This window comes from Pezoporus wallicus, unplaced genomic scaffold (assembly GCF_028554395.1).
Source record: "Pezoporus wallicus isolate ANWC-B61680 ecotype Strahan unplaced genomic scaffold, APGP_CSIRO_Pwel_v1 contig_6354, whole genome shotgun sequence".
Lineage (NCBI taxonomy): Eukaryota > Metazoa > Chordata > Aves > Psittaciformes > Psittacidae > Pezoporus > Pezoporus wallicus.
Window position 1 is genome coordinate 2,346,759 of NW_026638688.1, and position 14,860 is coordinate 2,361,618.

Genomic DNA, 14,860 nt, shown 5'->3' on the forward strand with positions numbered 1-14,860 from the left:
AAAGTCCTTGATCGGAGTAAATGTTACTTGACTCACCAAAGTCTTCAGCTGGTGCTAACAGCACTGTCCTCAGGCTAAAGCCAAAAACACAGCACTGCACCAACTACTAAAGAGAAAAATGACTGCTACAGCTGAACCCAGGCCAATGATCTTTAAGGCCCCTTCCAACCCAAACTGTTCTGTGATCCTATTCTGGCCCATCGCAGTTGAAACAAACAAACAAACAAACAAAAAAAACTGCATTATTTTCTCCTCTGCTTTGAGCTGTTCAAATACACAAACCTTTTTATAGTTTGGCAGTTCAGTAAAACACTTCATTTAAATGCTATAGAAATGCAGGGCATTTCTGTACACTTTTTCTACAAATACGCATGTTCAAGAAAGGAGCAGTCTTCAATTATGATTCCTTAACATTCAAAATCTACTAGGATTTTAGCTCTCCATCCGGGCATATCCTTGTACGTCAGACAGCATACTCAGAGATACTAACTATCCTCATCCAGAATCTCAGGGTATTCCTCCCAGAACTGGTCCCCGATAATGTCACAGTGCAGAGGAACAACTTTAGTCCTAGTCCGAGTCACTTCAACTTCCTTTTCTTCTGCTTCCTTGGGCAGTTTCATTTTCTTAGTCATGACTTCATTAACCTGAAAATACAGTTGACACATTAGCAGACAGGAAAAACTCCAGAGGAAATTCACAAATGGACAAGAACCAAAGCTACAGAAAAAGGATGCACACTACATAGCATCTTTTGAAAGAAAGCCTATTCTCAGTTCAACCGTGAGCAGCTGAAACTGCATGTCATCATCACATGGCTTGAAGAAATGACCTTCAAAGTCACCTGATTCCAAATGTTCCTGAATAAAACACAGTATTTAATTTGGAATTATATAAAGCAAATGGGAAATCATGCAAATGTCATTACCAAGAAAAAAATATGCATAAGGAACAAGCGGACTGTATTCCCAGGTGGAAGCCTCTATCCAATTAGGTCAAACGAAGTAATAATAGGCCAAACAAAGAAACAGTAGGCCAAAAGGTCAGAATTCCTTTGCAGTGGAAATACCTGGGATTTAGTCCTGTGAAGAAGGGCCTGACACAAGCCCCAACTATTATCATATCAAAATGACAACGGTCATTAAAATGTAGTTTTTCAGGAAGCAGAATACTTCCTGCATTTTCACAACTGGTAACACCAAGAAACCACGGGTACAGTTCCTTAAACAAAGTAGATTTGTCTAGCAAAAACATCAGTCTTGTGTAATTCACAGAATCATTCATGTTGTAAGGGACCTCTGGAGATCATCTAGTCCAACAGCCCTCAGCCATTGATACATCTATTAGCTCAACAGTCATTATTTGTACCTAAGTCACATTTCAAAGACCAGTTTCTATGCTATGCTCATAGATACACATCTCTCAAAAATATCTCCAAAATAATTACACATCTCACACATCATTATAAGGTAAATATGGTTAGTTAATACACAGACATATGTTAAATACATAGACATATATTTGGGATATAGCTGGTGATCTTACAGTGCAGCTTATCTGCCATAGTGTCCCTACTAAAACCATAAGCTTGAAGCAAGTGGGAAGACAGCTTTTTACCTTTTGCCATACTAAGACAGTTCCTTTTCTGTACATCAGAGGTTCATTGTTGTAGTTGATGTTGAATTCAGAAAAGAGTATTTCATTCTTATCTCCAGCCAAAGTCCCCTGAGGGGAAATGAAAAGAGAAAATACTTTTAAAGAAAAACAAACAAACTCAATCTCCAGGGTAGAAAAAGGGTGAACATCGGATGAAAGACTGACATTTAGGCGGGTTTTCACCTTGAAGTCACAGGGTTTAACTACCTCTTCCAACAGAGGAATTACTTCCAACTGCCAAATGAGGATATTAATACAGAGAAGGTTTTGTTGTCTGTTTGGTTACATCTTTCAGACAAACAGATAAAAGTCAACAGACTCCAAGAGAAAATGATCTGCTCAAGTCTGCACGTTCAGGCAAAATCCTACAGAAGGGACTGGGAATCAGTACTAGCTGAATCCTGCCATAATACTTCATGCATACATATACTGGATGTTTATATGACATTTCTATGCTTTCTGAACTTGCTAATGAAGGATTAAAATCCTACCAATATTTGTCCAAAAAGACAGTGTTTTCCAATCAAGTTAGCATCTGTACAATTGAAGAAGTTGAATCTACATCCACAAAATTATTATTATAAGAACAGACAATCCAGCCATGGCTGCTGGGTAGGCAATTGCAGCTTTACAAATCTTAGCATTTTCTCTGGAGCTGGAAAAAAACATGATCTAAAGAGACTCTTACCTGCAGTCTATCCTGTGCTTGCACTGGTGTCAAACCACTTCGCTGTACAAGCATCCAAAACACTGTATTATAAAGGTTATTAATATGGCCTACAGAAAAAGAGAAAAGAGAAAGAGTATTTATCAAACCTCAGTGACTACTCGGAAAAAAGAGCTTTAGTTTCAGAGCTGTACTCAAGAAACAGCCAAAAAAAAAAACAGAATTAATAATACCAGTTGCTAGAGATGATATGATCTTTCTGATTAACTCTTAAGGTACTGCATATCATAAGAATTACTAGAAGACACATTTCTTTGTAATTCTGAAATTGGAGAGCAGAGAGTGAAGACTGTTTCTGTGAGAGCAGAGAGCGAAGAGTGTTTCTGTGTAATCTAAGTTGTCTTCATTTGAGCAATAGGGATTAGCTACCAACAAACGCCTAGGAAGTAAATCCAAAGGTGTGTTCTGGTGTGGAATATACAGCACTGATTGAACATCCACATCTCTTCAAGATTCCCCTGGCTAAACAAACTTGGATCATAAAAAACAGTAAGTTAATTCTATTAATATTTGAAATATTTCTTGCGCTGAACTCACTCCCAGGATGCAACAAATATGGTTGTAAACTGAAGGCTCAAAATTCCAGCCAGTATTTCTGTATCCATACAAAGCACAAAATGATGCTAATATTGTTGATTTAAAGCTATCACCCTACCTGCTGATACCTATATACACTGACAATAAAGGCATTTGTATTCAGAGATGAAGACAACTCAACTGCACAAACCCGTTTTCTAGAAACACTTACAATCTGCTTGTCTCCAGCTGAGGTAGTCCTTTAAATTCTGGTTGCTGGGATACAACACAATTCGGGCATCGAATCCTGGTGGGTACAGAAGTGGCTGGTCCTTGAAGTAATCCTTCCAATAGAAAACGTAACTTGAGGCAAACTGGGAGACCACATGAGTCATGAACTTGCTTGCAAACACAAAGCAAAAGGAAATAGAAAGAAACACATCAATGTGACTCGTATCTGTGATTATCTGAGGTGTAGTAGCTATTGTTCTGGTGGACAGCAACATTTCTTAATTAACAGCCCAACAGATGAGCAAGGACAGTCTTCTGAAGAACAGGAAGTACTGAGAATCAAGGAAGTTTGGAAAAAGTAACATTTTCTTAAAAGAATGTTTATTCTGTCAATGCTTGTTTCCAACGTTTCTATCATCAATTTTGTTTCTAAATCTCTGTATCACTGAACATATTTTCCTGAAGGATGACTAGCAAACCCTTCACATGAAAAACCTGAATTAGATACACTGTATACACCCAAACACAGCCCAACTCTTAACTTTTGTATGTAGATAAAGACAAACCTAAAGAATTAGAGGTTTAGAGATGTAGCATCAAAGCAGCTGTTACCTTGCTCTTCTTTTAAACCATTTACTCTTCTTTTTGAAGACAAAACTGTATTCATCACTCTGTCCATAAGCAATAGCAATATCCTCCAGTTCTTCCATCACTGTCTGGGCACACTTGGTCATCAGATGAAGAGCACGGTCATCATTTGGCTTTTTGAACTCATGCTGCTCAGAAAACCTTCAAAGCAAAAATGGTTGAATAAGAACCCCTTAAGAAGCCACTAAAAATGACATCCCTTTTAGTTTCCTCACATTTGCCTTCTATCAATATGGATTTCCAGTATCCTGTCAATACAGAGAATTCGCTCCAGGTATGAAAAGCAATAACAAAAAAACTTTTTATACACTCTGGATAACCCATTCTCTTTCCTGTCAGTATCTCAGCCTTATTTGTCTTTCACGACTGGGTTCTGTATTTCACTTGGAAAGGATGACAAATATAAACTCACTTTCTCCCATGCTGCCTTTTACACTCTATCCAATACAGGCAACATTATCATTTACTTCTTAAAACTTGACAGCTTTACCAGAACTCTTTGACAAACCCAGAGACCAAATCCCCAGCAACGGATACATCATCTAGCACTTGAGAACTGCGTTCTATTGATCTCCAGAAAAGGTGAACGCCGCACAGACACCGACACCAAACACAAATAAAAACCGCTGTACACCAGTTGCTGGCCTTCCCCCAGCAACTGCTGCTCCCCTCAGACACTGGTATAACCGTTTCCCTACCACGCTGCCGAAGGCACCGTTATGAATCAAACCATGGCCCTCGGAGGCAAAGCACCGGTAGCAATCGGAGAGGCAGAGCTAAGGCCTCACTCTGGGGGTGAGGGGAAAGGAGGAGTTGTTAACCCTGCGGAACCCGCCCAGGCCAGGCAGGGGGTTGCCAAGACTCCCGCATGGCGGCAGCCAGGGGCCCTTCTCTCGGCCCAGCACTCACAGCCAGCATCCCAGCGCCTCCAGGGCTTCGCGCCTCCGTACCCCGGACCCGTCCCCCCCCTCCACTCGCTGAGGCGCCGCCAGAGCGACCACACTGCCAGAAGCGCCCCGGCCATGAGCTGCCCGCCCGCCCTCACCTGTGGAAGTTGCGGCCGTCCAGCCGCACCACTATCCAGCAGTTGGGCAGACAGGTATCGTCCGCCTCGAAGTCCCGCACGTACTCGAACTTGCTTTTCGCCATGGACAGGAGGCGGCGGCAGCGGCCGCGCAACCTGCACGCCCACCACCCGCTCCCGGCCGCCTTAGCTCCAGCGGCCCGCCCGCAGCCCAGCATGACCAGAGCGGAAACGGAAGCGGGGTGAACACCCCTCCCTCGGGGGAGCCCCTCTGTGCGTCTCGGCGGACCTCTCTATGGTTACAGCCTCGTCCCGGGGCGTGACCGGCGGCGGAGCCTCCGCCAACGGTCCTCGAGGCGCGCCGTTGGTGGGCGTTGGCGGGAGGGCGCGGCGAGCTTTGGCATCAACGGCCGCGGGCGCCCTAAGGGGCGGCCTTGGGATGGAGAGGGGCCGGCGGCAGCGTCCGGTCCCCCGCAGCGGCCCCCGGCGGCCCCCGGCGGCATCCCGCCACCTCCCGCCACCGGAGGACAGCAAGGGTGCCCTCGGGGTGCTGCACATCAAAGTGGAGGAGCCCGGTGTGGAGCCGGGCAATGGCCAGGGCTACTGCGGGGATGGCAGAGAGTCAGGGGCAGGGTTCGGGTGCTCCCAGGTTCAGGAAGTGGGTGAAGAGGCTTGCGGTGCCATCAAGAGAGAAAGGGACCATGAAGTGTTTGGCGGTGAATGCCAGAACGAGGTGAAGGTGCTGGAGAAGTGGGGGAATGGGAAGGAGCCCTGGAGAGACGGTGCTGTCAAAGTGGAGATGCCTGGTGTGGCCTTTGAGGCCTTTGGGGTGAAGGTGGGAAAGGATGATGCTCTGGCTGGATCTTTCTGTGGGCCCGCCAATGCTCTGGCTGGATCCCTGTATGGGCCAGTTTCTGCTCCTACTGGATCCCTGTGTGGGCCAGTTCCTGCTCTGGCTGGATCCCTGTGTGGGCCAGTTCCTGCTCCTGGATCCCTGTGTGGGCCAGTTCCTGTTCCCACTCGATCCCTGTGTGGGCCAATTCCTGTTCCCACTGGACCCCTATGTGGGCCAGTTTCTGCTTCCGCTGGATCCCTGTGTGGGCCAGTTCCTGTTCCCACTGGATCCCTATGTGGGCCTCTTCCTGTTCCCACTGGATCCCTTTGTGGCCCTCTTCCTGCTTCCACTGGATCCCTGTGCGGGCCAGTTCCTGTTCCCACTGGATCCCTTTGTGGCCCTCTTCCTGCTTCCACTGGATCCCTGTGTGTTTCTGTTCCTATTCCCACTGGATCCCTGTGTGGGCCTCTTCCTGCTTCCACTGGATCCCTGTGCGGGCCAGTTCCTGTTCCCACTGGATCCCTGTGTGGGCCTCTTCCTACTTCCACTGGATCCCTGTGTGGGCCTCTTCCTGCTCCTGCTGGAGCCCTGTGTGGGCCTGTTTGTACCAGCATTGATGACGGCAAGGTGCAGCTACGTAAAGGTTTTGGGTTCCTCTCTGAAGATATGAAGATCCCGGTTGTGGTTCACCCTTTGCCTCCTGGGACCCGCATCCAGATCCAAGGCCCTCTGCCATCAGGCCTGCTCCACATGCCTAAAGTGCCGGTGAAAAAAGTGCCACTTAAAACGCAGTCTTTACTGGAGCCTTCTGTAAAGATCGAAACCAAAAACATTCCCTTCACAGTACTCCCCGCCGATGCAGGTATTATATTAAGAGAGCTTGCAAGGGTTCTATAAGTGGCACACAGGTAATCAGATAGGAGAACATAACTGGAGAGAAGCGTCCCTTTGGATAGAGTGGAGTTTGTACAGCTCTCTTCTTCAGTGTGAGATGTAATAAACATGTGGGAGCATGTTTGTTAAACTCACTGCAGTTTTGTCCACTTACTCCCTGATTACATTAAACCCATTACAACAGTGTTCAAAATTGCACTGAGATGTGATTGCAGGTTTTAAGGTCAGGAGTCTGCTTGATTTTGAAAGCTGTGAAGCATTCATACACCTCACTCAGAAAACTTGCACATGATGAATGAGGAACATTTGAAATACCTGCATTAGATTTATTTTTTTTTTTTAAGATAACTAGGTTTTCAAAACTAGGTTTTCAAAATTAATGACTTAAAAGTGAGGTCTGAAAGAATAGAAGACTTTTCCCCTTTATTGATAATGTAGAAGAGCTCATTTTAAAACCATTTTCAGAGAGGACATCACTTGCTCAGGGATCAGTTGTGAGGCATATGGGGGCTCATCATGACACCAAACCAATCTAAATGCAGTCTGTGTTTACAAAGAGCCAAGCTGGGTGTCATGTAACAGTCATTGGGTAATGCAGGTTCCTCCAGCAAAATGAGTCCAAATCAGAGAAAAGAGAGACGGAAATCAACAGCCAAAACCCAAACTGGGAACAATCTCAGCTGAGAAGCCAGGGACTCCACAGGTGTGGGACTAAGCTGCTGTATCACCATTAGATCCGGTCCCTGCTTCCCTAGGGTTTTGGGTACGTAGGTCTAGTGGAGATGGCAAATTTTGCAGTGACATGATCTGCACTATACAATGTTTCATTTACAAATTCATAACAAAACAATCTAGCCAAATGAAACCCAAAGCAGGGTGTTTGCAGTCCTGTATGCTGCTTTTGGGCTTTTTCTGTCTTTTTATTTAATACTATTTAACAAAAGCCAGGTAAGTGATTCCTTGGGCAGTGGTTCAGTGGAGGTCAGTGAAGAGCACTCCCTTACCCTTAGTTATTTTTCTAGGAACTGCTCTCCAAATGTGCATTGAGCTTCATGTATTCCAAAGCTCCAGTGATTCTTTTGGTTGGTGCCAAATATCCTCTTTATGCACTATTGAATGTAACCTGTATGCATATATTGCATGGCAGATGATCCTCTTTCCTTATTCTGTTGCACAGGTATGCCAGACACTCCATTTAGCAAGGACAAAAATGGCCACGTGAAGCGTCCAATGAATGCATTTATGGTATGGGCAAGGATTCATCGGCCCGTCCTAGCAAAAGCTAACCCAGCTGCCAACAATGCAGATATCAGTGTTCAGCTTGGATTGGAGTGGAGCAAACTGACTGAAGAGCAGAAGCAGCCCTATTATGATGAAGCTCATAAAATAAAACAAAGGCACAGAGAGGAATTTCCTGGTAAACAAGTAACAAGTCTTTTATTTACCTGAATGCTTCAGAAGTGCAAGATTTTTTGAGAAGTGTATCTCTTTCATTAGAGCAAGTAATAGAAAATGATGACAAAAGTTTCAAAAATGCAGTCCTCATGTCAGCTTTCTAGTGCATGAAAGCACATTAATTCTTTACAACATCCAAAATGATGTTTCACCCTTCATAGCCTCTAACCACAGCTACAGCAGCTTTCCTGAATGTTTTAGTAGTCTAATAGCCAGATAGTGAGTTTATTGTGAGCATGGCCTGCTGCATCATTTCATGTCCTCCAGAAAGAGCTGCCCAGGTGGCCTGTGGTGACACATGCATCCATTCCTTAAAAGCAGGAAAAGGAAATGCCACAGGAAACACAAACAGCATTGTATATTCTGTGGGATTCTTCCATGTGTAGACTTGGGATTCCCAAATAATGGTGTGGAAGATGTTGTTTCTCAACCTTTCATCAAAAAGGTTAAAAATTTGTACCCTTCACAAATCCCTTTCTCCGTAATGCTGCAGTTCAGTAAAACAGCAAAAGTACTTTGAACACTCTTTTTAAAAGCTGTTGAGATACCAAGTGTTGTGATCCTTTCTCTCTCTGTTGTCTTAATCCTGCTAGTTCATGATTATGGCTAATCTGGGCAGATAACATCTGACTAATCTGTCATAAACAAGGAAAAGATAAAAGTCTCTCTCATCCCCTTCTCACTGCACCCTTCAAAAGAAAAAAGGGCTTCTTTAAAGTGGCATTAAGGGTTAGACTATGCAAGAACCCGAGCTGCTCAGTGTAAATTCATAATATACATCTCTCATATATACATATATATACATAATATACATCTCATATATATACATAATATACATCACTTAGTGTTTGGTTAATCTTGTAAGGTAAAGCCAAATGTACTCCTCCAAAATCTGTACAGGATTCCTAATATATCATATTTTCCATTGTCTCTTGTAAACTGCAGGTATGTGTGGGACTTAATGGGTTAATGAAGCAATCAGGAGAGATCTACATTTTTAATAGAATCACAGAATCAATCACAAAATGGTGTGGGTTGGAAAAGACCTTAAGGATCATCTAGTTCCAACCCCCTGGCACAGGCAGGGACACCTTTCACTAGACCAGGTTGCTCAAACCCTTGTCCAACCTCACCTTGAACATTTCCAGGAATGGGGAATCCACAACTTCTCTGGGAAACCTGTTCCAGTGCCTCATCACCCTCATAGTGAAGAACCTTTCCCAATGTCTCAGAATACAGTCATAGTTTATTTTCACACCAAAAGCCCGTAATACAGTGTCATGTTCTCTTTAACATGCTTCCCTCAGCAAGGCCATGTCACTCTCCATTGTTCTGCTTTTCTTTGTCTCACAGTTACTATTTAGTAATATAAAGCCAATGCCCAAATATGTCAATTTTATTTCCACCTCTGATAAAATGCCCATTTGCTGGGTCACTGAAACAAATGGGGTATTGCCACTGACTGTAGAAGACACTTTGGGACTCTTCCTTTTTTTATATATTTTAGAATTGCACATCCCATAACTTCATGTAAAGAATGAGACCATCAAAAAAATGGGACATCTGTGTCTTTTTTCATCTCTGACAGATTGGGTTTATCAACCACGACCAAGCAAAAGGAAGCGTTTTCCACTGCCTGTCTCTGCTGTATTTCCTGGTGTTTCTCAGAGTGTCATCACTACAAATCCAGCTGGCATTTGTCCCATCCAGTCACCTGCTTACTCTGTTGTCATCCCCAATGTTAAGAACAGCATTGGATATCCAGTCTGTGAGTTTTCAGTAGTGAATGATTTTAAAAATTCAGAATTTACCTATTGTAATAAAAGTTATGTATGTAGTAGTGTAGATGTACTTAAAACAATTTCTTGGTCTTTCTTGACACCACTAGTTCTATCAGTCCTCTGCACTGCATCTCCATCTCCCCATCTCTACCTACTGTTTCCTCAGCCTTTTAAATCCTTCTGGCTTTTTCATTGCCCACAGATCACTGCTATTGTATTTGTAGCTCTGGTTCCCTCCCTCTCAGTCTTTTTGGATATCTGTTACTCAACACTTGCTTTCTGTCGAGCTACAGCTGTTTCCTTTTCTTGTCCTGTCTCTACCACATGTCTTACCTCACCAGCTCTAACTGCACTAGTGCTCAACCCTGTCCTACCACTTCTAAAACAGCCCATTAGCTCAGTCCATGGCACCTCCACCCTGGTTTTAATGTTTCTTCATAGTGAGGGCAACATTGCTCTAGAGCAAATGCTCCGCAACTTAGGCTGCTTACAAGAGAGAGCAGACAGAACTGTCAACAAGGACATCCAAAAGGATGCTAGTAGGGTGTTAGTAAGGTGTGTGCTGAAATGATAAAGCAGTCACTAAATCTGAAAGTTTTCATTGACACGTTTTCCATGAGCAAGTTACTTAGCTATCTAGGCACACCAGTTCTGCATGTAGGTGTTATGGACTTGCACATGCTCACAGTTTGAGCTCAGCTTTATACAAACAAAAATAGAATTAGAGAAGGAATATATTGAAAAGTTGTACCTAGCCTGGAAGGATTTTGATAAGACATCAATATGGGCAGTGAAATAGGATATAGTATGAGAGCCAACAGTCCTGTGTAATAGCTGACCTGCTCATTTTGTAGTGTAAGAAGTCTGTCTCAGTGTATGAATAGTGGATTTCAGCAACCAATAGCTTAATGGCATTTTTAAGCGTACTGACAAGGGCTGCTCCCTTTACGATGAGACAAGAAAATGAAATGCCTGTTTACACTGTGTGGTAATATTCAGAGATGTAAAAGAGAACACTCAGATTTGTTTAGGTGAAGTTCTGAGTTAATGATGTGATCCGTTCTCAAACTCTTCTGTAAATTTGACTGAATAAAGTACTAATTTTCTTACCCTGGTATATTTTACAACGTTATGCTGTCCTCCGATGCTACTATCCTATTGTGATTGAAATTATTCTTAAATACAAGCTGTAAAGATCTAGATGCATCTAAGTCCTGTTGACTTGGAATTTAGACTCTTAAACTAGGTAGTGGGCTTTGAAAATAAGTATACAATGTGTTTTGCAATCTTTTGTATAAAGGCAGCTCTGTTGACAGGAGGTGTGATTTGAAAGTGTACATTCAAGTGTACTGCAAAACATTTAAAAGTGAAATTGGCTAGTGGGTACTTTGCTGGTGAAACAAGAAAGCAAGCATATTGGAGAGTAGGGTGTTTTAACTGTTGCTTTTGCTTCTCATTGCTGCTTTGGCACCACAAATATTTGTTAGGAATTTGGCTCACTCAAAGGAAGCAAGTAGATCTGGGAGGTTTCTGTGCTTCAGACACTAAAAACACACTCCAGTCCCATTCTGTGACCATATCAGGACATGACACAGACCTCACCAGCCTCATATCCTCAACACTCACTAACCAATTCCTTCTTTCACCCTTGGGTTTCTGTGAAAGGTTGGCTTGTCTGAGTTCCAAGTAGCGTATGACAGTGAGTTGCAACAAAGTAATGCTAGGACGTGTTTTGGGGAAAATGGATCTGGATCTGCCTGTGGTTTGCTATACTGCCGTTTGTGAAATTACTTCCTCTGTTCATGTCTGATAAATAACTGTTCTGTTTCCTAAAGGTGAGCCTCCGGCCATACGTCTGCCAGCTTCTTCCATTCAACCTGCTGGTCCAATTACTCTTTTCCAGACTACTAGTGCAAACACTGCATCAGTGGCTGTTCCAGCTCCAGCCCTGCCCCTGCCCCCTGTAATTTCACCACAGTGCTTTGCTCAACCTGCTAAGACAGAAGCTCCTGATGCGTCATCTGGGCTCAATTGCTCTCTGAAGACATCTGCACCAGTTTTTATTGAGAGCTTCAGTGGAAACCCAAGTAACATAGCCAACACTAATGGCAGATTTTCTGTCTCTAATAGTGAGCCCCCCAGGGAGTACCCAGGAGTTTCTATTTTCCCTAGAGGTTTACCTCTTCCCCAGGCTACCCCTTTTCTCCACTCACATGTCTATGACATTGCTCAGCCAGCTGGTCTGTTTGGAGTACCTCTTCGGTTTCCATTTTCCCACTCTTACATTGTACCTGGACCTCACTATTTCCCATCAAGGTAATGAAACCTTTCACTACAATACCAGTAAGAACAAATGCTAAAAGGCAGTCTTTTGACTGCTTTCCACTTTATGCATCTAAGTGCAGTTGATTTCCACTGAAAAGCATTAGGTAGTGTATCTATATTTAGAAACTGATCAGATAGAATTACAGTACGTGTGTGAGATGTCTCCTGGTACTATCATTGGGGCTGGCATAACTACCAATATTTCTGAATCCCAGCCTGGTGGGAAATATCTCCAGAATTCTTATATAAGTAGTAATACCTGTTTGTTTTTTTTTTATTTTGAAGTCTCTGGGCAGTTAGTCAGAAATCACCTAATCTGAGAATTTACAAGCTAACACATGTAATATTCTGTGGGTATTTCCTAAGCTAAGCATGATCAGAAGGCACCAATGCCCTCCCAGCAGCAGGTGTGCTGCTCCAACACAAGTCGACTGATGGCCTACTGGTGCTTATTCTTTGTAAGGCATCATTTTTATTTCAGAACTATGCAATATCAAACATAACAAATTATTATGACAATTAGACTGAAGTTATGCCTGTTTATACACTGCTCGTTCATACTAATAGCAGCAACCAGTATTTTCCTAGAGCAGTAAGTTACCCAGTCAGAAATTAAGGCTGATGACCTATCAAACCTTAAAGACATTGGAAATACAAGATGTCCTTTAAAGAAATACAGGACACATATTCCCAAAATTGCTCACGATGAACTTTGCTTAGCCCTTGGTCTCTGGAATTACAGTTTTGTGAAGCCTCTGAAGGAGAGGAGTGTTCTTGTACCATAAAAGACTGCTCTGAGTTCACACATTAGCAGGCTTCAGAAGGCTGCCAGCTTTGCTTATACCAGGATCTTTCTAATACAATGATTCATAATTTCACATTCCTATAAACACATTTCTCGCATAAATGACTCATAATTTATGAGTAGCCCTGACAGTGCAAATGCATGTATGCAGATTTATGCACTAAAAATTTAAAGATTAGACTGGAAAGATGTATCATTTCCCCTAAGCCTCAACAGACATTGTACCAACGTCTTTAGAACATCTACGCTGTTTATAACTGTATATTCTCCAAACAGTAACATTGACAACCACAAGGATCCTCTGTCAGTCCTCCTGTTTAATAAGAGTGTAGCAGATGCAAGAGTTTGCTTCAAAAAATAAGTAACAGTGTTTTACCCAATGGCTGTCACAGATTTTGGCATAGAGAAATAACACGAACTGACTTTTGGTGCCTTTTTTTTGCTGTTTTGGGAATACTGGTTAACATACTGCAGGCTGACCAGATGCTAGTTTATCTGTGGTGTTATTTCATTCATAAATACATTGGGATTTGAGTTTGTTTTCAAAGCAACATCATGCATGTATCTAGCATGAAGGCGTGCACATGCACAGATATGGAATTTGTGCACAACTCTTGTTATGGGCCCTAGTGTTTAAATTAGGCAAGGTTTTGAAGTATGCGTTCTGAATATTTCAACAGGGGAAGCTGGCTAGCAGAGAACATTAATGTCATTCTGTTTTTCGCAGCTGAACAGCAATCTGCCTTTCTGAAGCCAACTTTCAATCTCTCTAATTGCAGCACATGCTCATTCAGCCGTCCCCCATTTGGCCGTGCGAATTTCCCCAACTCAGTGCCTGAATGCTTTGGCTTTTCTGAAGACAAGTACCAAAGGCAGGAATTGATGTTTCCAGCTCTGGAGGGAGCCTATCCTTCCAAGGAACACCCAGAAGAAAGCACACGTGAGAACCAACACATCTGTGTGCGCCTTGAAGCAGTATCCTCTCAGAGCAACTGGAATGAGGGGCAGGTTGTAAGGCCCCTACCACAGCTGGGTGTTGGAGGACTGGAGGAGCTTTTCTCAGCCACTCCATCTAGTTCCTCCAGCATCCGCATAGTCAGTATAACTGATAGCGATGAGGAAGAGGAATTAAAGTTGTTGCAAGAATTGTAATTTTTAAAACATTATAATCCAGAGTTATATTTTAGAATGGGAAATAAATGTTTTCCTCAACATTGTCTTTTCAGTCAGTGTGTTCAATGGAAAACCCATCTCACTTGAGCAAGCTGTACAGATCATTTTGAAGAATCTGATGATCTGTTTACGATTTGAGGCTTAGGCCCCCTATGTCCATTGGGATTGCATTGTTGATAGAGGTACAGATGAAATTTCCACATGCTTCCAAACATAGCCCTAAGCCAATGTAAAGTAGATATCATCTGGGTTCTTTGCATTTTAAGTTTTCAGTCTCATATCAACCTTTTTATGCTTTTCTGCTTCTGTGGGTTCATAACTCTGTTTTCCAAGTCCAAGATCAAAACCTCTCATTTGAGAACTGCTGCATTTTGTAGGTAAAGAAGGCGTGAGTGAATCCTGTCTACCCTACATATTGCAACTGTGCTGTGAACAGCCCCCTGGTCCCACTGTATCTGCAATGCAGATGAACCATTAAAAGGGAAGTCTTATAAATAGTAGAAAATGTGTGTTCTGCCTAAATTATCTTCTCAGTGAAAGCTGATCTGGCCTGCAGGAATGCATGTGGGCAAATGGACCAATTCCTACACAAAGTATGTTTCAGGGTATAAAACAGCTGCTTCTGGGATTATTCTCTAGATCTAACTTTCTCCTTCTCCCATTTTTCTTTTTATGCCCTATGTAGTAGGATAGAAGACATATTTCAATGCACCAGAACCTAGAATGGCTGCTTGCCATGGATAATGCAAATTTACTTCCTCCTATATGGGGATGTCCAGCAGTGGTTTAA

General features: G+C 42.9%; 2 protein-coding genes across 4 annotated transcripts; one reads left to right on the forward strand and one right to left on the reverse strand.

Moving 5' to 3' along the window:
- Positions 1-478: 478 nt before the first annotated feature.
- THG1L (tRNA-histidine guanylyltransferase 1 like) lies at positions 479-5,020 on the reverse strand. Of its 3 annotated transcripts, XM_057411995.1 has the most exons (6): positions 4,824-5,020; positions 3,743-3,919; positions 3,132-3,301; positions 2,345-2,433; positions 1,618-1,725; positions 479-647 (listed from the first exon to the last, which is right to left on the reverse strand). In XM_057411995.1, the coding sequence occupies exons 1-6, from the start codon at positions 5,018-5,020 to the stop codon at positions 486-488; spliced, it is 903 nt and encodes a 300-aa protein (XP_057267978.1). In that variant the 3' UTR covers positions 479-485. The 3 variants fall into 3 exon arrangements, with proteins under 3 accessions (XP_057267978.1, XP_057267979.1, XP_057267980.1); XM_057411996.1 differs by lacking the exon at positions 4,824-5,020 and having other exon boundaries at positions 3,132-3,297; positions 3,743-3,874; XM_057411997.1 differs by lacking the exon at positions 4,824-5,020 and having other exon boundaries at positions 3,132-3,206; positions 3,743-3,809.
- A 321-nt stretch (positions 5,021-5,341) lies between these two features.
- Positions 5,342-14,113, forward strand: SOX30 (SRY-box transcription factor 30). The gene is made up of 5 exons (XM_057412005.1): positions 5,342-5,535; positions 7,709-7,948; positions 9,575-9,754; positions 11,603-12,083; positions 13,677-14,113. The coding sequence occupies exons 1-5, from the start codon at positions 5,523-5,525 to the stop codon at positions 14,047-14,049; spliced, it is 1,287 nt and encodes a 428-aa protein (XP_057267988.1). The 5' UTR covers positions 5,342-5,522; the 3' UTR covers positions 14,050-14,113.
- The last annotated feature ends 747 nt before the right edge of the window (positions 14,114-14,860 follow it).

Excerpts from the sequence above, each read along its gene's own strand:
- THG1L (XM_057411995.1), bottom strand. The coding sequence starts at position 5,020 with ATGCTGGGCTGCGGGCGGGCCGCTGGAGCTAAGGCGGCCGGGAGCGGG. Across the intron at positions 3,920-4,823 it reads GACGGCCGCAACTTCCACAG|GTTTTCTGAGCAGCATGAGT; the intron begins GTGAGGGCGGGC and ends TTTGCTTTGAAG. Across the intron at positions 648-1,617 it reads CTGTCTTAGTATGGCAAAAG|GTTAATGAAGTCATGACTAA; the intron begins GTAAAAAGCTGT and ends CTGTATTTTCAG.
- SOX30 (XM_057412005.1), top strand. Across the intron at positions 9,755-11,602 it reads CAGCATTGGATATCCAGTCT|GTGAGCCTCCGGCCATACGT; the intron begins GTGAGTTTTCAG and ends TGTTTCCTAAAG. Across the intron at positions 12,084-13,676 it reads CCTCACTATTTCCCATCAAG|CACATGCTCATTCAGCCGTC; the intron begins GTAATGAAACCT and ends CTCTAATTGCAG.